This window comes from Anastrepha obliqua, chromosome 5 (genome assembly GCF_027943255.1).
Source record: "Anastrepha obliqua isolate idAnaObli1 chromosome 5, idAnaObli1_1.0, whole genome shotgun sequence".
Taxonomy (NCBI): Eukaryota; Metazoa; Arthropoda; class Insecta; order Diptera; family Tephritidae; genus Anastrepha; species Anastrepha obliqua.
In genome coordinates this window covers 84,427,530-84,453,888 of record NC_072896.1, presented here as the reverse complement: position 1 = coordinate 84,453,888, position 26,359 = coordinate 84,427,530, and the positions used below count along the sequence as shown (strand labels likewise).

Sequence of the window (26,359 nt, the reverse complement as noted above, 5' to 3'; positions counted from 1 at the left end):
TTCAAGAGCGTCTTTGTTAAGGATTTTTAGTATAAACTTTGAGAAGTGATAGTATTTATTAGAATTTCTGCAATGTTTCAGTACAAAATGTTTTAAATAAACTTTTTTTAAAATTTGTTATTTTTGCTTATTTCAAAAATCGTAACTAACTAATTATATAAAAATTTTCGAATTAATTTTTCCTAATTCCTATTTTGTTTAGCAACATTTTTACAAAAATTGGCAATTTCAGTTAAAAAATTTTGTCTCGGAAAAATTTTACGAATTTCTTCTCAAAGTTGTACAAACATTTTGAAGCCCTTTCACATTACTACAATAAAAAATTTTTTTTTTAATAATTTTTAAAAATAAAAAAAATGTTTATAAGTTTTAAAAATATTAAAAAAATCAAAGAATTTTTTTAATAAGTTTTCAAAATATTAAAAAAAAAATGTTTAATAAGTTTTGAAAATATTAAAAAAAAAATGTTTAATAAGTATTAAAAATGTTAAAAAAAATTTTAATAAGTTTTAAAAATATAAAAAAGATTTTTTTTTTAAGGTTTTAAAAATATTAAAAAAAAAAATTTGTAATAAGTTTTAAAAACATTAAAAAAAATATTTAATAAGTTTTAAAAATATTAAAAATATTGAAATTTCGTCACTTTACCTTTGATAACAAAAGTTTTAGAAGCATTAAAAAAATAATAATAATAATTTTTAAGAATATAAAAAAAAAATTTAGAAGTTTTAAAAATATTAAAAAAAAATATTTAATAAGTTCTAAAAATTTAAAAAAAATGTTTAATAAGTTTTAAGTATATAAACAGATTTTTGTTTATAAGTTTTAAAAATATTAAAAAAAAATGTTAATAAGTTTAAAAATATTAAAAAAAACAATTTTTAATAAGTTTTAGAAATATTAAAAAAAAATGTTTAGTAAGTTTTAAAAATATTTGAAAAAAAAAATGTTTAATAAGTTTTGAAAATATTAAAAAAAAATGTTTAATAAGTATTAAAAATATTTTTAAAAAATTTTAATTAGTTTTAAAAATATAAAAACATTTTTTTTATAACTTTTAAAAATATTAAAAAAAAAAAATTTGTAATAAGTTTTAAAAATATTAAAAAAAAAATTATAATAAGTTTTAAAAATATTACAAAAAATTTTTTTTTGATAAGTTTTAAAAATATTAAAAAAACAAGAAAATGTTAATAAGCTTTGAAAATATTAAAAAAAAATTTTAATTCATTTTTTTGATAATTTTTTAAACATTTTTTTAATAAAATTTTTAAAACTTGCCTTTTTTGTTGAATAAACTTTTTTTCTAAGAAATAATTTAAAATAACTCCAAATATTATATTTATAGATTAAAATTTTGCTGTTAAAAATATTTGCAAAGTTTACCCAAACAGCTCATTAAATTGAGTGAAATATTACTGCTTCGCCCACTCTACCTCTGCCCATTCACCAACTTTGCACTACTAACTGTAAAACTTTACTTAACGGTACATAAAAATTCTCGCATTTTCTCTCTTTTTCTCTCTTTCTACAACAACATTTATATAAATATTAAAATATTAATTTTTGTGCCACTCATAACTCTATCATCATCTTTCGTCTTAAACTAAAACAACAAAAAATTTCAACAAAAAAAAATACCAAAATACGAATTATTTCGAATCGCTAAACATTCACAACTACAACAAATCAAATTAAAAAAATATGGACATTTGAATTTCATTGAAAAATTGTAAATTCAAATGCCTTTAGAAGATGCCCCGGCAGCGCCACGTAATGTCAAGGCTGCAACACAACCGCCAGATCATATTTTCCAACTAATGCCAGACGAAGCTGGTAAGCGAACACACCTCCCGAATGAACAAAAAAAAATGTCAACCAAATTAGAAAAGAAAACTACCGCTACTTTGAGCAATGCGAATTCGATTAAAGTAGTGTAAGAATTTCGCTTTAATTTGAAGCATTGTTCAAAAGTAGAATTTGTTTTTTTAAAGAAAATTTTTTGATTTCTTTCTTAACCTTTGATTTCCTAAAATTTTAAAATTTTGTGTTTTGATAGGATTTTTAAGTACTACGCGTAATTTTTTTTTTTTTGTTTTTTGGTTTTTTTTTTGCATACAGACGTTAAGCGTTTGATTAGAAAAAAACCACTAAAGTCCTTAGAAAACTTTATAAATGAATGAGCTTAAGGGAAGAGGACTTAGCTAATATTGTTCACTAGCTGCTGTTGGGGGGTTCAATATGCGAATAAGTTTCTACTCGTAAATTTGTTAACTATACTCGTAAAATGTATCATAACTTCGCAGCGAGTGGGAATATTGCAGTCAGACTTGAATTTCAATGCCGAATGCAGCTCGTAGCAGAATTAGTAGATATGTTCATATTTCATTATAAGCAGCAGTCTCAAGCCACCTTTGATTCTCAATAGTAGCAGAAATGGGGATAAAAGTGCATTTTAATTGATGTTACGAGAAAACATACTGAGTCTTTCAACCCTGAAAACTAAATGTTCAATTGATCTAAATTGTTTGCATTTAAACTCAAATTTTAGAGATTTGAGACATCTGAGACTTCAAAGACCTCAATAACCAAAGGCTCCGTTGATACCACAAATACCTCAGTAACCAATTTTACTTACTATACCTGAGCGCACTAGTCCACAAGGGTATTAGAACTTACTTCACATAACTATTATATTTTGTACCAGTTGGATCGAGATGAATACAAAAATATCTAGACATGGCTATCTGTCCGTCCGTTTATTCTTATGTTAAAAAATTTAACAATTCTAGCGAAAATTTATATGCTTTAACGAGACCTGGCGCATATGCAGATATCAATGTTTCCCTTGATTGCGAGGAAGTTTGCCTTCAAAATGAGCACAACTGGGTTCTAGCAGCGCCAACCTTTCATACAACCTTAATTTTCACTAATCTTCATAAAAATATGATACTCAAATAATTAGTACTTGATGACAGCCTACCTTTAGACCTCAAAGATGGAATTCGTGAGGCTATCGAGGACATAGGGCAGCCGCTTTGTAATTCGGCTATGGAAAACTTCATGAAAAGGATATTGTCGTGCACAGTTCTTATTGGAAAACCCTTCACGTACGTGCCAGTCGCTAGAGAAGTGATGCCGGGATGTCATTAATCTCGCAAATGATATTTTCTTATAGTGCTCAGATGGTCGCTAGGATTTTTTGATAGACTTTACTTGTGAGGTACGCCCAAAGGAAGAAGTGCATAGGGATAAAATCGGGCAACCTGGGTCGGTCACCGAAATGGCTTACCAGTTTGTTAGAGAAGCTGCTACGCAGTATCTCCTTGCTCCCTCTAGTCGTGTGCGGCGGCGTGGCGCGAATTTGCTGAAACCATGTGTGTGTGTACTATAGAAAGGTTGTTCTCTCATTAAGAAAGCAGAAAATAATCGTTCGACATGCGCCGATTAGAGACCCCGTTCAAGAAAACTGTTTGCCCTTGGCGATTCTCAAAAAAATATGGTCCAATTAAACCACTGCCTGGTGATCATTGTTGCAGCGTCAATTTAGAGCTGTGAAGTGGCTGTTCATGTTTTTCTCCCCTTTAGGTGACCAGTAACGGCAAAATGGGCTTCATCCCCACCATCATTATTTGAATTTTGAAGGAATGAAGGGTAAGCTCCTTCCTTAATATTTCATACGCAATGATTTTTGGCAGTCCCAGGGCAGCCATTCGCTTATGGACGAACTGACGCGGACTATCGTGCAAATTCGTAGCGAAATGTCAAAGTTATGAGAAAAAATCATTTTATGTGGGTGGGTGTTCCTAAACATTTTTTTCCTTCGAGATATCCTCTTTTCAAACTTTTTCGAGACACTTGCACACATATTTGGTTTCAAAACATTGTTCAAGTTAATTTAGGTTAGTTAAGATTATCGCGGTTGACTTATTATGGATCGCACTTGCGTCCTGGGCTGCGTGATACCGTATGTGGAATAAATATTTAATTAAGGAAAAAAATTAATTTGAACTAAATAAAAGACCATTTTTGCTGAATATTTTCAAAATTCAATACTTCCCTCCCTCAGTTTATGCTCCACTTTTTCGAAGTTTATTACCTTTGCAAGCAATTTAAAAGAAAGCGAGGAATGTGCGCGTAATGCACTGTTAATGAATCTATGCGCAATAGACTTCACAGTTGTATACCTTTGAAGCCAGAATAGACAGTCTCCTTTTCAGCCTATTTTTTCCACACTCACGCAAGAAATGAAATACTATTCGGCAAATTTAGGTCAGAATGACACCAAAATGGTGCAGAATTTGATAAATACGCCTCATGGGGTAGCTCGTCTCCCAAGCTAAGCCCCTACCTTTTGGCATGCTTTGAGTGAAGAAGGGCGATCCTCAAGAAAAATCAATTTGTGTTGGTTGTTTTGGTGTCGATCTTTGTTTATAATTTGTGGTCTGAGCCTTGTTGTCTTGGTACCTGCAGTTTTAAGACGCCTCCTAATAGCACAAATTTTTTTATGAGAAGCATTTTTGTGGGTAAAATACTCTCGGAGGCTAGTCATAGCCTGAGCGAGGAGTTCATCTATGTTAAGTGGTCCAAGTGTTTTCGACGTTTTATTATTCTGAGAATTGGTTCATTTATAGGCTGTAGTGTAATAAAAAGTAAACAGAAGAAATTTAGAAAAATAATAATAATTTAGAGAATTACTCAATGTTGAAAATTTTGGTATAAAGTTTTTAAAATCAAATATCTTCGGTTCTTGTCAACATTTTTCAAATGTAAAAAGAGCGGCCGATGATATTTCATTTTCAAAAATCTTGAAAAAAAAAATTTTTTTTAGATTATTACTCAATGTTGAAAATTTTGCTATAAAGTTTTTCAACATTTTTATACACTTTGGTTTGTTTTAATTTTTGTTAAAAATTGGGGAAAAAAATGTTTGTGGTACTTTTGGTGTTTTCAGAGTTTTAAATCTTGCTAGGAAAACATTTGAAGGGGGCATTTTTCCAAAAGTGAAATAAAATCATTTGAAATAAAAACATTTTGTCAAAAGTTTCGTGAAATATTAAAAAAAAAATACTTCAAGAAAATTATATTTAAAAAAAAAATATGTTTATTCTCAAAACAAAAAAAATTGTTTAAGTATATTTGTTCTTAAAAAAATTAAATAAAAAATTAATAAAACATATAATTAAAAAACAAAATTTTTTAAGTATATTTTTTCCTTAAACAAAATTGCAAAAATGTAGAACGACCAGCCGATATTTCATCTTCAAATATTTTGAAAAAAAAGTTTGAAAAAATAAATATATTTAAAAATGTTTTTTTTTATTTATTTTTTATTTAATTAAAAAAAAATTTTAAATATTAATATATATATTTTTTTCCTTAAACAAAACTGCAAGAGCAACCGATATTTCATTTTCAAATATTTTGAAAAAAAAATTTTTAATATTATAATACATATATTTTTTCCTTAAAAAAAATTCCAAAATTGTAAAAGGAGCAGCCGATATTTCATTTTCAAAAATTTTGAAAAAAAAAATTTAATTTTTTTAAAAATTAAAAAACAATTGAAGAAAAATATATTTGAAATAAATTGTGTTTATGCTTAAACAAATTTTTAAGTATATTTTTTCTTTAAACAAAATCGCAAAAATGTAAAAGGAGCAGCCGATATTTCACTTTGAAATATTTTGGAAAAATAATTTTTTTAAATATATATATTTAAACAAATTTGCCTTGTATTTTATTTTTTATTGATTTTTTATTTAATTAAAAAAAAAATTTTAAATATTATATATTTTTTCCTTAAACAAAATTGCAAGAGCAACCGATATTTCACTTCCAAAAATTTTTGAAAAAGAAAAAATTTATTCTTTTTTTAATTAAATAAAAAGTTAAAAAAAATTATACTTAAAAAAAAAAATTTTTATTCTTAAAAAAAAAATTTGTTTAAGTATATTTTTTCCTTAAACAAAATTGCAAAAATGTAAAAGGAGCAGCCGATGTTTCATTTTCAAAAATTCTGAAAAAAACTTTAAAAAAATTTATTTTTTAATTAAATAAAAAATTCTAGAAAAATATATTAAAAATAATTTTGTTAATTCTTAAAAAAATGTGTTTAAGTATATTTTTTCCTTATACAAAATTGCAAAAGTGTAAAAAGAGCTGCCAATATTTTATTTCCAAAAATTTAGAAAAAAATTAAAAAAAAAAAATTTATAAAAAATAAAATAAAAAGGCAAATTTTTTTAAATATTGTATTTTTTTCTTAAACAAAACTACAAAAGCAGCCGATATTTCATTTCCAAAAATTTTGAAAAACAAAAATTAAAAAAAAAATTTATAAAAAATAAAATAAAAAAACAAATATTTTTAAATATATTTTTTTCTTAAACAAAACTGCAAAAGTGAGGAAAGAGCAGCCAATATTTCATTTTCAAAAATTTTGAAAAAAAAAAATTTAGTTTTTTGAAAAAATTAAATAAAAGTTCAAAAAAAGTATAAAAAAACAATTTGTTTATTCTTAAAAAAAATTGTTTAAGTATATGTTTTCCTTACACAAAATTGCATAAATGTAGAAGTAGCCGATGATATTTCATTTTCAAAAATTTTGAAAAAAAATTATTTTTTTTTAATGTTTTTTTTATTTTATTTTTTTTTAATAAATAAAACATAAAATTAAAAAAGGAAATTATTTAAGCATATTTTCCTTTAAACAAATTTATAAAAATATTGAATGAGCAGCCGATATTTCACTTCAAAAAACTCTACCATAATTTTCAACATTAAATAAATCTCAGAATAATGCAAATTTTTTTATTTATTTTTTTTTTTTTTTAATAAGCCAATTTTGAAAAAAATTGACGCCAGTATCCAAAACTCTCTTCAATAAAATAAATAATTGGTGCGCACACTGCTGTTAGTCGTTTGATCGAGCTCCTCCTCCTATTTGGGGCGTGCGTCTTTATGCTATTCCACAAATGGGGGGACCTACAATTTTAGGCTGACTCGGAACGGCAAATGGTTTTTATGATTATAATTAAATATTTCATGCCCACACTGGGCAGTGAGTCCGCAGGCAACCCAGTGGTAATCACGCACAAAGGCGTTTGGCAACGTTGCACAAAAAATAAATGCGTTGGGCAGTGAATTTATTTCGCAGAGCCCAGAACCATAAAAGTACGCCTTTTATGCGATTCAAAAGTTCATATATAAATATAGATATAATTGGCGCGTGCACCCTTTTTGGGTATTTGACCGAGCTCCTCCTTCTGTTTGTGGTGTGCGTTACGATGTTGTTCCACAAATGGAGGCACCTACAGCTTCAAGCCGACTCCGAACGGCAGATATTTTTTATGAGGAGCTTTTTTTCATGGCAAAAATACACTCGGAGGTTTGTGATTGCCTGCCGAGGGGCGACAGCTATTAGGTACAAAGTTCATATTTACATTTCCAAATGTGTGCGAATTCCGGTTTCATAGGTATATGTTTAATATATTTTAAAATATATTTACATTTTTTTAAATTAAATTTTTTTCAAAGCACTTCGCAAAACTCAAGCTCTAAAATAACTAACTAGCTCACCGTTGGGCAGTTTTTCAATGTGGGCTTAGCGAGTTTTTCTGAGCAAATTAAAAGCTGCTACTAAAATATTTTCGAAAACATTTGAAGTGCGTCGCAATGTTTTTGAGCTAAATTTATTTCGTATTTATTTTTTTCAATCTCAGTTATTTTTTATAAATATTAACGAACGAGTGCAAAGGAGCTAGCAGACACAGTTGAATCTAGCGGACAAATGCATACCTTTCCTATTTACACAAATATTTTTGCAAGTTATTTGTAATTTCTACTTACTGCAAGATTTCTGCACGCACGTACTTTCTTTGTATCTACTCAAACAAGTTCACATAGAAATAATGTATGTATGTTTACGAATTCTCCCCCCGTCCTGTTTTCCTTCACAAGGACACTCACCACGGACCGACTCTTATACTTACATCAATTTTACCAAGCGTAAAAGAATAGAGAAAATAACAAATAAAAAATAGTGCAAAAAAAAAAAAAAACAGAAAAACAGTTTTAAATACAAACAAAAAGAAACAGAAAAATATATTTTCAAATCAAAAATAAATACCAATTCCTACGTATTTCGTTTTATATGTTGTTGTGTAATGCAACCCTGGATTTCGTGTTCCTCTGGCGCTGTTAGTTTTATCTCCCGTATTTTTTGAGTTGAAAGCATAAATTATTTACGTTTTACGTTTACGCCAAAGCATTTTTTTCGCCCATTAGAGATTTTTTGTTGCGCCGCTTTTTACATTTCTCATGCGATTTCACCGAGACATTTTATGCTTTGCACAAAATCGCTGCATTTACATACTCGTACACACACACACACACATACATGCATATCCTCACGGTCATAGATAAAAAGTAAAAAAGCAAAAAAGCAAAACAAAAACGCAAAAGCGTTAAGTTCAAATGTATAAATCAAGCACACATACACAAGCATGCATATAATACATACATACACACACACACGTATGCATATAAATGCACTACATACGATTCACGAAAACTTATACAGGCGCGCCTGCCAGGTATTATTCAGGCGCATTCTCTGTACGTATATAAATATATGTATGTTTGTATGTATGTATGTATGTGTGCATGTAAGTTTTTATAAGCCAGTTTAATTGTGGACATGCTGCTTGCTGGCTTGTTGTTGTCGTTTGTAGCACACAGTCAAGTGCTAGCTGTGAAAACAAAACGAAAAGTCATCACACAGAAAAACAAAAATGGAGACGAAGGTAAAGCGGATTACGAGAGAAGCAAGCAAAACGCTTAATATCCCTTAAACGCATACAAACGCAGGCAAGCTTACACGCTCTTGAGTGCTTACGAACATTCGCCAAAATATAACACATACAGGTGTACTTATCAAACATACATAGTGCGGGTAGATGTATGTAGTAACCGACATGCCACCTCGATCAAAAAGTTCCCGGAATATATTCAGAAAATGCAAAATAAAAGAAGTAATGTTGTGGCCTTCAAAGTACTCTTCATCAACTGCAATGCACTTCGGTTCAACTCTCGCACTCTCGAATTTCTAGAACTCTATTTTCGGTATAGCCATTAGAGCCATCTTCCATTGCTTCCATTTCTCAATGACTTCCTTTCATCAGTTTCGGCTGTTAAAACGCATTCCCCGTAATGGTTTTTCGACTAGGAGAAACATAAAAAATCGCAAAGAGCTATACCAGGTGAATCCAATGTCTATTGGATGGCATTCGTTGCATTTTTCATCAAAAACTAACGAACTATGATGGCACTGTGCGTTATAATAGTGCAAAATCCACGAGTTGCTTTCCCACAAATTATTTCTTTTTCAGCGAATTTCTTCATGTAAACGTCTCAGAATGCGCAAGAAATAATCCTTAGTAACCATACAAACTTCTGGTGTACAATCGCATTGAAATCCGTAAAACCGTGAGCATCGTTTCTTTTTTTTTTTTTTGACTGAAAACGACGTGGGTTTTTTTGATCTTGGTTCACTTCTTCTTTTTTGATCTTGGTTCTTCACTCACTTATGTCGGGATCGCGTGTCGTACTCATACGTACCTACGTCTCGTCTTCAGTAATGATGCGCTTAATGAATGTTGGATCGGATTCAGCCTTAGAAATCATGTCTTTGGCAATCTCAACGCAGTCCCTTTTTGGCATGAAATTGATGTCCTTTGGAACCAACTTTGCAGCAACACGACGCAAACTCAAATCCTTAACTACAATATCCTTAACGGATTCATAAGCAGTACTCAAGTCCTCCATCAGCTCTCTGATAGTTAATTTACCAATAAATTCACAAATTCGAATTTTAGTAACAGCTGCAGATGTAACTCACTCATAAACAGTCCCTGCTCTTGTAGTAAAAGTGGATCGAATAATCTGAGAGGATTAATTCAAAATTATTTTCTTATAAATCGACCAGGTCTATTCCAGATCTATTCTAGCTCCATTCTAGGTCTTCTGGGCTAGTTAATTTGTTTCTCTTTATTGATGATTTCATCAGTTTTCTATGTCATGCCACTATGGTTGGCATCCTCGGCATGAACTCACAATCTATTCTGCAGCGTTCAAGCCACTCGTAAACGGTTGTTTTATAGTCTTTAAAGTATCAATGCCGAAGCAGTTGCTCCACATTTCTGTGGCTTGCGCACCATTAAAATCAGTTGTAATGCAATATTTAAAACAAATTCGTTGTTGCAAATTCAAATCCATTTTTAAAACTGTAAAAAATCGAAAAGACATGCAGAGGTAATATAGATTTACTCAAGGCGGCGTAACTCTTAAAAATTTCAAGCAATGGCGATACAATTTTAGTAGAAATGTTTATCACGCATGTGGTAACCGAACATAGAAAAAAAACACCGAACCCAAATCGATTGACCTAGAGCGCCACCTGGCGTTTGTTCAGGGAACATTTTGATCAAGGTGGTACATTTGCAGCTAAAGGGGGTTTTCCAATAGGGGCTTACAAATTTTCTACATTTGTATATAAAATACTCTAAATATAAGTAAACTATAGGACTGATATGTATTCCTGGTGTAAGAAACGGGCAGCCACCGTAGCCAACTGGGCGGGTTAATATCATTCACAGTGAGCATGAAATAATCAAATGACAAAAAAGTTGCTTTCTCTCAGCAGATATCGCAAACGCCTAAGTAAATTTCTGCCATGCCAAAGCTGCTCATAAAAACTATCTGTTCTTCGAAGTTGACATAAAACTGAAGATCCTGTAGGACAATATCAAGTTGCATATCACAAATTGAAGAAGAGGTGAGAAGTTACATTTAAGCAAGCAAGCAACGATCAATAATTTGTAGTCAATTTCCCTCTTCTGAACACATCGGCCATTAAATTGACATGTTGCATTCGCTATTGTTTCTGAGTGGATTTTAGCTATCTCTCATTTCAATCTACCGGCTATAAAACTGACAGTGCCGTTTTCGCTGAGCACTGAGCACCTCAAAGGATTTTTTGTTTTGTTGTGAGCATTTTGTTATAAACTAGCGATAAAAAATGATCCATTGAACCGAACCATTTCCCTTTTTAATATTCTTTAAATGTATCCGACTTGCGAAGAAATCTGAATAGATCTTGTGGTGCCAAGAAGCCAAGTTGTTCGCTTCTTAACACATCAGTGCCAAAGAGCTCAAGCCTGATTCGAGCGAAGGGCGGGCAGACGCACAGAAAGTGGTCCACCGTCTCATCCTCCTGATTCTATGCCAACTTTGAGTCATCACACGAGTATTGGAACCTAACCCATCCCGGAAGGCCACTCGTGTGATGTCAGGGCTCTCCTATTCCCTACCTGGAACGCATCCGATGGGAGATCAGACAACTCCTCACGGGTTTCTCAAGATTACTCCATTACCGAATTTCTTCTTCCATATATCAATTTCCATTTTGTTGAAATCACAAACCATTCACGTCAGTAAACACTCAAAAAATAATTTACAAAATAAAGTCTTATCCGTCAGGCTCATTAGCGAGCTCTATTGCCGCCCACCTTATCTAGAATGAATCCACGCTTGGGTTCAAAACGCACACTGTCATATCTTTCTTAAGGTTCCTTCAGCGCCTTGCCATACTTCGGGCAATAAAACTACCGGACATAAAAATTCTTTGAAGCTCGCTGTGCTCAGGTTCGCTCTAGGAAAGGAAAGCATTCTTTCCTCATAGGGTTAGGGTAGTGGCAAGGTAATATTTGACCCTTTCGATTCCTTCTTTGCCATTCTAGTGGCATGCGCGACCGTTAGATATTGACCTACAATCATTCCGTTTACTTGACAGAAGAGAAGGCGCTCAGAGAGAAAGATATAGTAAAATCCTTTTAGCCGATGTAGACCCAATTTGTCATACTGTTGGTTCTGAGGCAGCGGGATCCATTCCAGTCATATTTTATTTGTCAGTTCGGCAAAAGTTACCGTAGAAGTTAGCCTTGTGCTGGAACAAGAGAGGTGATGATGTTGAACACCGAGATACCTTTCCTCACCAATTTGGTCATTGTGCAATTATCTGCAAGATCTCTAAGGCACCAACATTGAGAGCGTGGTGTATTTGGCGGATATCTTATTTAGATCTTCTCTGCACTTGAGAGCTGGTTTGTTGGCTGAATAAGGCTTTTTGGCTACCTCTCTATCGAAGAAGGTGGTGCGATTGTTGCGTGCGAGAAGAATTGATTCATCAGAGTGCAACTCTTCTTACTGCTAGTGATATGACAATCAGAAGCTCAGGCAAAATAAGAGCTCCTGCAGAAGCTGCAAGAGCCACTTCCTACTTTCTGAACAAATTTCGAACTGTGAGTGAAAATTACAGAAGGATTAACATGCGCATCTTTTGTTAAGCCATTTTCCCGTTCGCTCCAGGTTTAGATGCATATAAAAAAGCAGTTTCTGAAATGCAAAAACGCGTACCTGACATTTTGAGCGTCAGTCGTTGGGAATTTCGTAATGATCGGGTTGCGAGTTATCCCATTTCATTAACACATTGGGCTTGATTGCATTATCGCCGTTATATTTGCGGATGCAATGGGCCCTATAGATGCTCCTGTGGGTTTTTTCACTTTGATTATGCGGGTTTTACTCACTGATAAAGCCATAGGTCTAAAATGAGTTTAGTCTATGAGGACTACTTTTCAGTGAAATTCATTGCTTTCTTCAAACTTTTGTAGAGCATAATGGGTGTTGATTCGATACTTCAAATGATCGGCTGTCTTGACTTCTGAGTTTGTGTGGTATCGTAAAGTTGTGAGAAGGGCTAGATTGTAAGCTATTGGGTACTGTCTTACAGCAACCGACATGGCAAAACTAGAATTGTTGGAAAGTAAAGATTTTTTTTAAATACCCAACTCACTTAGACCATTAGTTCATAGAGGGAAACCTCAGTATTTGTTTATCATGAACCCACTTAGATGCTCTTATAAAGCGTAGAATCGGTTTTATTCGAAAAACGGATAACTCCAGAGTCAAAAGAGAGTCTTTCTAACAACTTTGCTCTTCTCCTAGCTAAGGCTAGACAAGTACAGCGGAAGTGTTCTACCTCTTGTGCCTCTTTCGCGTCTCTACAACTTCCGCAGTATCCGTACGAAAATATTCTTAGCCAGGAGACTAACCGCCAACCTTCGAGATGTTCTCTTGAGAGATTGAGCTATTCTCCTCACCTTTTCTTATTTTATTTTCGGTCAAATTGGCCTGGTTATAACACAAGTATTTTCTGCTCTCCATCACCTATACGGCCCCTGGAGAATATAATATTTTATCCTTAATTTGCAAGTTGCCATAGGAATTTTAAGGCCGCCTCTGTTTTCAAGCTTAGTACCGTTTCAGGCAAGCTCATTAGCCCTGCAATTTTTTTCAATATCTCTATGTACCGGAACCCATATAAGGCTGACCTTGAAGACGGTGCTAATATCATTTGGAGCTGCCAGGCATCCCTGAGCAACCTTTGGTCTTAGTATAATTGTCTCCATTGATTTGATGGCTTCCTGGCTATCCGAGAAAGTATTTATCATAATTCAGCTCGAATCGCGAAGCAACTGATTTGAATCTGTGCTCCTTCTCTCGCTGAAACATATCACGGATCAGATGCAACCTATACGTTCATGCACTCGCTAGAGATCAGTTCTGGTCCATTGGAGATCAGTTTTAAACAGCAAAGTAATTCTTACTTAGCTTTTCGAAGTAATCTAAGATCTTAGAAGAGAATCTAAGAAGCTAAGAGAGATTCCAAATTCCTATGAATGGCGACCCCCAGTAAAATTGTCTGTTTAAAATTTCTGTGGAATACCTTAACCCTCTAACTACCTTTTTTAATAAAACTTTAGAATGGGTAAAAAATGCCCATTAGGTAAGAGGTAGAGGGTTGAAATGTACCTCGAAAAAATGTCTCATTAAATTCTATTATAAAAGTCTGAAGATAGAAATTATATTTGGAAGTCCTTTTGCACGTAATATTTTCGATAAACTCTATGCACTTTTGTGAAAAATCTTAAAATTTTAATACTCCGCAAAAAACAACATGAGATCCTCGACACTTGTGCTGTCTTCGGCAAATTTGATTCTTAATGCCTACACTTTTTTAGTTCTTAGCGTTTGTACGTTTTTTTCTTTTTAATTGATAGGCTCAGCTACTATCACCGGCTCAATGACCTCAAGTTGCGTGCGCTCACTCAGACTTTCGGTAGTAATTTTTAGTAGATTCCAAACGCTGATCGTTAAACATAAACCTCGAATGATATTTTAACGTTACCAGTTCGTAAAAAGAATGCAAAGATACGCTTCCATTTGATTCCAAAATCGTTAAGTCCCTGTTGAAAGTCCCTTTACTCTGAATACAAACTCACATATGTATGTATGTGCTTATCTGCTCTATTTCTGTGTATACGTATGCAGTTATGCTTGCCATTTTAGTTATCATAGGTAAGCTGTTTGTTTGTTTGCGTGGCAAAGCCTTTGTGCCAAGCGCATGATGATTACGTGTGCACTTGTGTGCGTGCATGCACTTAAATATGCATACGTGTGTATGTGTGTGTGATGACATTCGCTTTGCTTGTGACGTAAATATGTGTCAAGGCTGACAATTCTCACTTGGCCATCCGTGACTATAACTCGCTGCAACAACAATAATTAAAAAACCCACACATGTACACGTACGTATGTATATATGCATATGCATATGTGTCTATATGTATGTATACTTGTACAACGCTTAGCGTTAACCTATCAGGCTGGCCTGCTGCAACACAATAATAAATACATAAAATGTAACATTCGATTTGCCAACATTCGTGGGTAAATTAAAAAAAAAAAACAAAAAATCTATAATAAATTTTAATAGTAAATGTTTTTCGGAATTCTGCACGCACGTAAATTTAAAAATAATTTTGGTATTGTAAGTGCTTCGAAATATATCGCCTGCATATGAAAGCTTCTAAAATTCGCCTAGAAGGTTCTAGCGAGCGTATTGTGTGAAAGGCTGAAGCCCACCGTCAACCAACTGATTGGACCTTATCAGTGTGGCTTAAGACCTGGAAAGTCTACCATCGACCAAATATTCACAATACGTCAAATCTAGGAAAAGACCCATGATAGGAGAATCGACACGCACCATCTTTTCGTCAACTTCAAAGCTTTATTCGGCAGTACGGAAATGAGTTTCCTTTATACCGCGATGTCTGAATTTGGTATCCCCACAAAACTAATACGGCTATGCAAGATGACGTTGCTCAACACCAGCAGCGCCGTCAGAATTGGGAAGAACCTGTCCGAGCCGTTTGATACCAAACGAGGTTTCAGACAGGGTGACTCGTTGTCGTGTGACTTCTTTAACCTGATTTTGGAGAGCATCGTACGAGCCGTAGGACTTAATCGCTCAGGCACAATATTTTATAAGAGCGGAGAATTGTTGGCGTATGCCGATCATATCGACATCATCGGTCTTAACAACCACGCTGCTAGTTCTGCCTTCTCCAAACTGGATAAAGAGGCAAAGCGAATGGGTCTGGTGGTGAACGAGGACAAAACGAAGTACCTCCTGTCTTCAAACAAACAGTCGGTGTATCGATATAATTTCGAGGTTGTAAAAGACTTCGTATACTTAGGAACCAGCATTAACACCGATAACAATGTCAGCCTTGAAATCCAACGTAGAATCTCTCTTGCCAACAAGTGCTACTTTGGGCTAAGTAGGCAACTGAGCAATAAAGTCCTCTCTCGACGAACAAAACTAACACTCTACAAGACTCTCATCATGCCCGTCCTTACGTATGGCGTAGAAGCTTGGACGATGACAACATTTGATGAAGCGACGCTAGGAGTGTTCGAGGGAAAGATTCTGCGTAGGATTTTTGGACCTTTGCACGTTGGCAACGGCGAATATCGCAGACGATGGAACGATGAGCTGTATGAGCTTGACGACGACATAGACATAGCGCAGCGAATAAAGATCCAGCGGCTACGTTGGCTGGGTCATGTCGTCCGAATGGATACAAACGCTCCAGCTCTGAAAGTATTCGATGTGGTACCAGCTGGTGGTAGCAGAGGAAGAGGAAGGTCTCCTCTGCGTTGGAAAGATCAGGTGGGGAAGGACTTGGCTTCACTTGGTGTGTCCAATTGGCGCCGGTTAGCACGACGAGGAAATGGCTGCGCGATTTATTGAAGTCGACCAAAATCGCGCAAGCAAGGTTATCGAGCCAATTAAGAAGAAGATATGAAAGCTAACTAAGTTTCAAGCTTCATTAAACAAAATTTTATGAGCCTGCAAACATCAATATGTATGCTAAAAAAAATTCCTTAAACACGCTAATGTTTTTTTGTTTTAATTTATGTTAAAAAATCATCAAAATGAGTCCCAATGCGCATAAAACTTTAAAATTTATTAAAAGAAATATATTATATGTTAAAACAATGTATGAAAAATATTAGTTTATTAATTAATAATTTTTTTAATAAAAAAAATTTTTAATTTTTTCAATTAATACTTTTTTTATTAAAATTAAAATTAAAAAATTAAAAAAAAAAAATTAAAAAATAACAATTTTTTTTATTTTAAAAATTTAATTTAATTTATTAATTAATAATTTTTTTAGTTAAAAAAAAGTTTCGATTGTTTAATTTAATTTTTTTTTTAATTTTTTAATTTGAATTTTAATTAAAAAACATTAATACTTTTTTTTATTAAAATTAAAATTAAAAATTAAAAAAAAAAAAAATTAAAATTAAAACATAAAAAAAAATTAAAATTAAAATATTGAACTTTTTTTTATTAAAAAAATATTAATGAATAAAAAATATTTTTTTAATTAAAATTGTTTTTTATTTATTAATAGTATTAAGCAATTATTACTTATGAAAAAAAATTAGTTAAAACAATTATTACTTAAAGAAAAAATATTTTAGTAATTTTTGTTAACACATATTTCTTGTCAATGAATTTTGAAGCTGTGAGCGCATTTGGGACTCATTTTGATGATTTTTTAATTTTATATTAAAAAAATTATGAAATAAATTTTTTAATTTTATGCTAAAAAAATCATCAAAATCAGTCCCAAAAGCGCTTAGAACTCCAACAAACTTTAAAACAGTTTCAAAATTCCAAACAGCCTATTAAACCAAATAGTATAAATTTTCAAATGCGGCACACAAGTCGAATCTACATATTAAAGGCGGTATCGGAAAATCAGCTAATTTTTTTTTTCTTTCGCATTGTCCTTGTGGCTGTCAACACGGAATGAAACAAATCGAATTCTTTCTTTCTTTTCTACTCTGCAAATACTTAGCCATGCCAATGAAACGTACAAAACATTGTTGTTTTCCTAGTGCCACCATTTTTAATGAATGCGCCTTAGTGACACAGCTCAAAATTTTTCAATATCGAGTTATCACAACTTTTTGTTTCTTTCCAACTCTACATCTCTACTAATAGCAAATAATTAAAAAATAAAATAATTTTATTTGAGGGCGTGAGATTTTTGGTGTTTTTATTCTTAGTTAGGTACTTGGACCGTTACCCATCCCTTTATTTCATGCTTATTGGGATGTGCATATTTCTCGTTGTTCTAAAATCCTTTACTAAAGAAGCTTCAAAATTCAATTGTAAGAAAAGTAACTGTTTCATTAGCGCTTTCTCATTATTTAACAGTTCTTTGCTAAGGCGAAAAATATCAGCCGCGTGTTTCTCGCGAATCTCTCCAAAACTAATTAAGTTTCTCCCCAAGCTGAAATTTGTCTTTCCCCTTTCACTTTCCATCTTTTAATGAATGTTGCGATATCATAGGCTTGGCATACATTTTAACACCCTGTACTGTGTCTCTCTGTTGTTGGGCATGCTGTTAACATTCAGGCACTAATACAGTGAAAAATAGTAGCACAAGTTTTTCATCAGGGTGCATTCTGAGATGAGATGCTTTGATAGCTTTTTTAGGCTAACTCCAATCCGCATCTTACCTTCTGTCGCATCTTACCTTCTATGAGATCGAAGTGCAAGCCTCATAAAAAATCTAATTTATCTTCTGTCTAACCACAATGAGTGGTGTGGATCAGCGAAGGATCCGCCAGGCCAATGGTCTGATTTAGAAAACGATGAGTTTTGCTCATCTCTAGACTCTTAGTGCCTCCCTCAATGCTATGTAGTATTCAGAACACCAGAACTTTTTTGTGTGAAATTAGTTTTTAGTGATTTCAAAGACGAAATTGTTCAAAAATGATTACAATTTTAACATATATTCACTTTAGCTCGATGTGACCACCTTTTGCCTTGACTATAGCCTTCAAACGGTCAAAAAATGAGTTGCATGCTGCACGAATGTGATCTTGAGGTATTTTGGCCCATTATCGTATAATCGCTTTTTTCAGCGCATCCATACTGGCACATTTTTTAGTCCTCACCTTGCTCTCCAAAATGGACCAGATGGAATAGTCCATCGGATTTGCGTCTGGCGAATTCGAACGCCATTATGTGGACGAAATGAAGTGCGGAACATGATTTTTAACCATTCTTGGTTCACACGAGCTTTATGAGTCCTATTGGAACGTCCATGGTCTACGACCGAAATGGTTGTGTGTCCACGGCTCTAAAGCAGCTTCTAAAACATTTTCCCGATAATAAGTCACATTCATTTTGACACCAGGCTCGATAAAAACGATTGGAGTGCGCCCATCAGCGGTCACTGCGGCCCAAACCATTACTTGCGATGGGAAATTGCTTCGAGTGGCCATACGTTGGCTCAAATTCTCGTATGAGCGTTCGGTCAAGTAAACACGATCGTTTTGAGTGTTTATGAACTGCTCAATTGGGAAATTTTTTGCATCAGAAAACACAATGTTAGGAAATTCGCCACGTTCGTGCAAGCGCAATAACTCATTTGCTCTTTCGCACCGAACTTTTCTTTGCTGGGATGAAAGATCGTGTGCCGTTTGGAACTTGTAAGCCTTGACCTTGAGCTCGTTTTTCAATATGCGTCGAATGCTGCTTTGCGATATTTTCAGTTCTTTAGCCATTTTTCTTTCACTTCGACGTGGATTTCGTTCAAGTCGAGCCTTCACTTTCCGCACCATTTCTGGCGTTGTTGCGGTTTTTTTCGGTCGACCTCCATAGCGTTTTGCAATGCTACCAGTATCATTGTAACGTTTTAAAGTGCGATACACAAACATTTTATTCACTTTGAGGTGACTGAGCTCACGAACAATGGCTGGTTGTGATTTTCCTGCCAAATATAACGCAATCACACTATTACGTTTGAATTCCATCACAGAAAAAAAAATCAACAAAACTGAGACGCAAATGCTTTTGATGGCTTATAAACAATATATTGAACTGTCATTAGAACAATTTTGACGTTGATGTCATGAGCTGTTTTACAAATACAAACAGTGTGAAATTGGTAACGCTTCATAATCGTTCACCCTGGATTAACGACAATTTAAAAAAAATTTAAATTATATTATAAAAAGGACCAGAAGCCAAAACTGCTCTAAATGTTCATATGCTATCGTTTTGGCGACGGGTGTGTGTTGTCATCTCATTAGAATATCTGGCTCTTATGCGTCACTAACGCCAGATTTAAAGATTTTGTTTCTGTGCTCTTACACTACTTCCAAAACTAACGTCTTCAACCTTTTTAACATCTAACGCCGTCTTATTCAGTAGCTAAAAAACTGACTCCGGTGACACCTCAACGTGGAAGAATTTCATCTTGATACGAGCGCTGCAATACGATAGGTAATTCGATAAGCGTATTTGGTTAGAGACGCCTTCCAAGAAGTAGAAGTGGTCGGAAACATAAATACAGATAGTAAAATTTATATGACAAGTCAGCTTTTAATTAATTCACAACCCATTGTTTTTTTCGATAGCTTCACTGGCTATGATTTGTTGTGTACTAAGTAAAGGACTAGGCTTAGTTCACTCTGATATTAACTAAGTTAACTGTCTCCTTTCTGTGTACCATCGTGTGACAGACCACTCAGCGGAAAAAATCTATTTCAGCTATTTTAGCAATAAAAATATTTTGAAATAGTAAGGAAATTGCTTTTAGCACAATTTGGCTTCTACAAAAAGTAAACAGTGGCTTTGAGAATTACATGACCTCTTCAAAGTCGTGGACTTAGAATGCTGAATCAGGATTCACGTTATTTCAAACCAACTATTACCTTGGTTTTAGGATTTTAATCTGATCTAGTCTCACTTTTGCCAATAAGACGTTCCGTGAAGTGTTTGAGCGAGAGATGCAGCGGCAGATTTTTAGACCTGTTCACATTAGCGACGGCGAGTATCGTAGTCGATGGAACAACGAATGATATTTACGGCGACATAGATATAGTCCAGCGCCTCCGCTGACTAGGTCTTATCGTCCGAATGGATGTAAAAGCTCGGGGTCTGATTTCGTACCTGCTTATAGTAGCAGAAGAGCAGAGGAAGCTCTTTTTTGCATTGGAAAGATAAGGTGGAGAAGGACTTGACTTCACTTGCTGGGTCCAACTGACGCCGGTTAGCACGAGAAGGAAACGACTAGTGCACCAGTTGTTAAACTCAATCAAAATCGCTTAAGCGGTTATTGTGCCAATCAAAGAGAAGAAGTGTAACTTATCGGCTCAGTCATTAAAGACTCTACCACATTTGAGACGGGCGACATATTCCACTGAGAGCATGAGACTGTAATATCTCGTTAGCAAAAGTAAAGAGGTCTACAAAGCTGGTGCTAAACTTTTAGTGAATCCAGTCATCCAGTACACAGAGTTTTGAATTTCTCATAGAAATGCATACAGTTATCTCAAGCGCATTCCCACCAATTTTTTCAACTAAACCCACCGAAAGCTATTTCTGTAGATTTTATGCCCATTTGGTCATAAACGAAGATGTACTTATAGTCTGCTCAGAAACATTTCATGAATTTTGTTGCTCAATTAGACGATTCTATTTAACTTCATTACATTCCTGTTAAAAAAAATTATGTTGTATTTTGGTAGAGTTTTGAAAACAAAACACGTAAGCGCTTAAACGACACTCGTAGTAAGTCCACTTTCAGAGAGAACAAAATTATTGCAAATTGCAGCAAAACACCTCTGTAGTAAAATAATTAAAATGCATATTTCGCTGAATGAAAAAACCGAAAAATCATTAAAAGCGTAAGCTCTTATTACTCTGTCATGTATGTGTGCCTTCTCATGCATACGAGAGTTTTTAGGCGATGGCTAACGCATTTTCAGTTAAATGTGCTCCTCATAGCTATGCGCATACGGTGTGTTAAATAATTATAGAACAGGAAACTATTGTGAAAAATTGAAATTTTTTTTGTTTTTTTAAATAATTTTAATAACTTTTCTATGAAAAAATTTACATTGTCCTGCGGTAGCACCCCTCTAAATTTGCATTTTAAATAAAAATGTCTCCAAAGTTTAAAATGCAAATTTAAAGGGGTGCTGCCCCAAGGTGCTACCTCAGGACAATGAGAATTTTTTTTAATCAGAATTTTTGGAAAATTTTTGCGCTAATTAAATTATATTTGAAAGTGAAATTTTAAAGTAGCTCAAAAATCAGCTTGAGTATTTTTTTTTTTACAGCCTTATGCATTTTCTCCATATAATGAATGCTAGGCATTTTTTTATATGGAAAAAAACACTCAATACCCCCAGCAAAAAACTTGTGCCACTTTCAAAAATTTTCGAACCCATTTCAATATGTGAGTTGCTATCGTTCCGTTAAGGAACAAAGAGCCGTAACCAGTTTTTTTCCAATCTGTTCCGTCGCTTGCATGAGTTTTAAGCTCGTTCTTGCTTAGCAAGAGGCTCTCCATTTCGATTTCCAGCTGCCTTCACCAGGTATAAACTGGCCTTCCTCTATGTCTGCTGCCTTGTGGGTTCCATGTAATGGCTCGTCTTGCCATTTCGTCGAGTAGCTTGCGTAGCGTATGGACAATCCAATTCCACTTAATTTTTACAATTTCTGCATTATTCGGGTGCTGTTGTGCAAAGTGCCACAGGTTGTTATTTTTTATTGTACTGTGCCAGAAGATTTCTATGATTTGGCAATGGCACTTATTAGCAAACTCCTGTACTTTCTGTGTGCCTTTTAGTGCTGCATTTCACGTTTCGCATCCATACAACAGTGTTGATTTTTCGTTCGATTCCACATTGAGCCTAGGGCGCCAAAAAGTTGTTTAACTTTTTCAAGCCGATTGGCGACATCTGTCGAAGAGCCGCCAAATTTGTCAAGAATGGAGCATAAGTAACGAAAATGGTCTACATTTTCCAACGAGTTACTGTAGATAAAAAAGTGCTCGTTACATTCGGTGATAATGCGGAGAGCTTTAGTTTTGTCAACGTTTATCCGCAGTCCTACTTTCTTTGCAAAAATAAACACCAATTCGATTTGCCTTTTCATCTTCGCGGCGGTTCGGCTTAAGAGGCAGATGCCATCAGCTAGTCTACGCCCTCGAGCCTTTCAGTTAGACCTCATGTAATCCCTGTCTGTACCTTTGTTGCCTTGAGCAGCCTCGTGTCCAACACAGTGTGGAAAAGTAATGCTGATAAAATGCAGCCTTGTCTCACACCACATTTAACAGCTATTTTGTCACCAAATTTATTTTCATGAAGAATGCGAATGCGGCAAGTTGTTTGAGCATACAAGGCCTTGAGAAGCGATATCATATTCTTTGGAGTTCCTTTGGACGCCAACACTTTCCAAGTGGCCAAATGTGTCGAAGGCCTCTTCAAAGTCGATGAATGTCATGAAAATCGGAGATCTCCACTCTACCGATTGCTCGACGATGATGCGTAAGGTATTGATGGATCCACACATAAGACTCGTAACATGCGATGAGCCATAACTGTGTGTACTCGAAATTTGTCCAAAGATTCTGCTTAAAAAGTTTGGATTTTGATGAAAAGTTGTTGAATTTTTATTTTATTTTTTAAATTGCACAAAGTTTGAAACTTGTCTTTATATGGTTCTTGTGAGAGAAGAAATATATTTTTTATAAAAAAAAATTATTAAATTATTATCGACTTCATCCTCCTGTCAACGGATCAGTGTATACCCTCGCTTAGTCCGACCAGAACCTTCTCCACTCATATTCCATCAAGGGAAGAGTGGACGGGGGGCTACACTTGGGGACAGGGCCTGGTGAACTTGTTCACGGATGGATTCAAGTTGGAAGGAAAGGTTGGCGGAGGAGTTTTCTGTGAGGGGCTACCAATCAGATTCAAATTTAGGTTACCGGATCACTGCAGTGTGTTCCAGGCAGAGGTAGCCGCAATCAAGGAGGCAGCTGATGGGCTGCCGGTGCATTTGAAACTGATCAGGGAATGCCTGATCTCACTTTCGACTGCGACTGAATTCTTTGGCATTCCCCTCATCTGGGTTCCTGGTCACAGCGACATTGCGGGAAACTGTGAGGCGCATGAGCTGGACAGACAAGAGACATGTGAGGTGATTTCCCCGCGAAGGGAGAGAATTGGGATCCCCCTGACTACCTGCAGTCTGCTCCCGGAAAGATGGGCATCGCGTCAACTTAGCGAGCGTTGGGCAAGTACACGAACTTGTAAGGCTGCGAAATCCTTCTGGCTACGTGTAGACCGGAGGCGCTCAGGCGAGCTTCTGAGGTTGACAAAATATCAGCTCTCTAATCTCGTGGGTTCTCACACAGGTCACTCACTATGCACGAGGAATGCATGCTGCGAGACTTGGAATTACCGCAAGTCCATTTTGCGATGGATGTACGGAGGATGAGGTGGAATTTTCTCAGCGCCTTTTCCTTAGCTGCCTTGCTCTAGCGGGACTAAGATCTAGGCATCTTGGATCTTACTTCTCTGCTACGCCTGCTGATATAGCTGTCCTTGACATTAAAAAGCTGATGAATTTCATCAGCAGCACAAAGCAGTTGACGCAAACGCAGCACAGTCATCGTTCGTAATCCACACACTCTAAACTTACCCTCCTAACCATCCCAGCACCACCTCTACCTGCATCCCATCGATCTTTCTCTTTCACATCACCTCCTTCATAATGGTCTCACAAAGGATGAAACCGTTTTTCTTCGTCCAAGTGTGGTCACACCTTGGACAACTATACCAATCTAACCTAAGTCCCGATTTGCAAAGAAAAACATCTCGAAGGGAGGCATTGGATACTCTCTTTTGATGTTTCATGCGCGGTCACACGGGCAAAATTGTTTTCGGCAACATTTTTACATTAACTTATTTAAGTGGGACAATACAATTAATAAGCACAAAGCATATCGCCAATACGGGAAACAAAAACCCCTCTCTCTTCCCCGTCCGTCCCACTCCCACGCACAAAATATTTCCCTATGTAAATCGGGACTAAAGAAGAAATAAATTGACAAAATTTTTCAACAAGTCCCGGTGCCATAGTTATTTAACGCACTGTATAGCGCCGCCACCCACACACGAGCTCTGCAACACATATTGCATATTGTTCAAAAAAGAAAAAAAAGAAACAACAACAGCACCCCGCTCACGGCACATATTAAAGAAAAACCTTCATTATTGCGCTCGTTTCGCTTTTAAACGCAGTTAAAATGCATGCGGCGGCAACGGATGAAGGCTAACAATGAGCGCGTGGCTTTATTAATACACACACACACTCGCCCATGCATATATAGTGGTGTTGCAAGGACACTGGCGGACTTCCAAAACACAAAAAAAACAAAACGCACACACACGCGCATGTACTCACTCACACACGCATGCCAATAATGTGAAGCTCAAATAAGCAACGAAAGCGTCGATAAACGCGCATGTATGCGTGATGTGCATATCTATATGTATGCGTAAGAGTGCGAGCACTATAAATATTTGTCTGTGTGTGTGTGTATGTCCATTTTGCGTCAGGTTGACCGCGTTGCTTGTTTTTGCTTTTATTGTGTTTGTGCCGTACGCGGCCATGAACGCGCGTGTTGTGTATTCGGCGCATTGAATTCTACTGAATGCAGTTAATTATTGTACAGCTGCTTGTGTGTGTGTGTGTGTGTGCATATACATATACATATTTGCAGCTGTATGCATGCTCCCACATATAAAGCTTAAAGGTGTCATTAATCTACCGTTATACCATACATATTTACACATGTCGACAAGCAGCCAAGTTTATGGTGAAAAGGAAATGTCGCATGGAAATGCACGGACTGAAATATGAATTTAAAAACAATTCAAAAAAATGTAAGAAACGCAGTTTAAAGCCAATCCAGCAGGCGTGCAGGCAAACAAAGAAAAGTGTATAATTTTAAGCGACGTCATATTTATTGGTCCACCCAGCTGTCATTTTTTCAACAAACCTAAAAATTTTGTACTTTCATGCGAATTTCTTTTAAAGCAACACTTTATTTTCCATTTGATGGTAATAAATTTATAACTAACACAACAGTTTAATTTTATTTAAAAGCTCGTTACTTCGTAAGTAGTAGAATAGCTTTTAATTATTCATGAATTTTCCTTCACTTTTTCATCACTTCACTGCACTCACCTAAAAAAATATGTATTTTTACTACTGTTTTTCTGCTCGATACATGCACAATATTTTTTTATGGTATTTTACCTACAATTCATTTTCATTAAAATGCGCTTTTATTTTTGTTGTTTTTGTTTTTCTTTCGTTTTTGTTTTCTCTGTTTCATTGCAGACCTTTTAGCGTATTTTGACATTTATTTTCATACCGATTCGAATGGTTCGATCGTTTACTCACCGCCAAAATTAAAATTGAAAGGTATTTACACATTTTTGCTTTTACATACATACATACATACATGCATACATACATACATACTTGTACATACTTAGTTCATTTAATATACCTCTTTCATATACTTGTGCTGCCATAAGTTCTGTTACAAGTTAAGTTTTGATATTCAAAGAAAAATTTTATTTTTTTATATACAATAAATTATCGGATGTTTATTTCATTTTAAAGATTAAGGTATGCCCTTAATAGTGGAAAATAACATCAAGCAAATGACCACCACGACCACGGTTACAGGACAATATCCTTTTCATGAAATTTTCCATAACCAAATTGCAAAGTGGCTGCCCTATGTCCTCGATAGCCTCACGAGATCCATCTTTGAGGTAGTGAATCGACCCTGAGCTCTTGGCGTAGGCCTTCTCTTTCACGTGGCTCCAAAGAAAAAAGTCGCAAGGTGTTCAATCACAAGACCTCGGTGGCCAATTGTGATCACTTCTTCGAGAGATAACACGGTCCGGAAACTTTTCCCGTAAAATATCAATGGTTTCGTAAACGGTAAACGTTGTCCAGATCAATCCATTCACCTGTAACACCTGTTAT

General features: G+C 34.9%; 1 protein-coding gene across 5 annotated transcripts in view; it reads left to right on the top strand.

Moving 5' to 3' along the window:
* Positions 1–26,359, top strand: part of LOC129247832 (protein turtle) — a 217,497-nt gene that overhangs the window by 141,765 nt on the left and 49,373 nt on the right. For 2 of the 5 annotated variants that reach the window (XM_054887162.1, XM_054887160.1), the window contains exon 7: positions 25,700–25,783. The exons of 1 other annotated variant lie outside the window; for it this stretch is intronic. In XM_054887162.1, coding sequence (XP_054743137.1) covers positions 25,700–25,783 — 84 coding nt within the window. Of the gene's footprint in view, positions 1–1,752; positions 1,837–25,699; positions 25,784–26,359 lie in introns of all 5 variants that reach the window. 2 more of the 5 variants (XM_054887164.1, XM_054887161.1) reach the window with 2 other exon arrangements.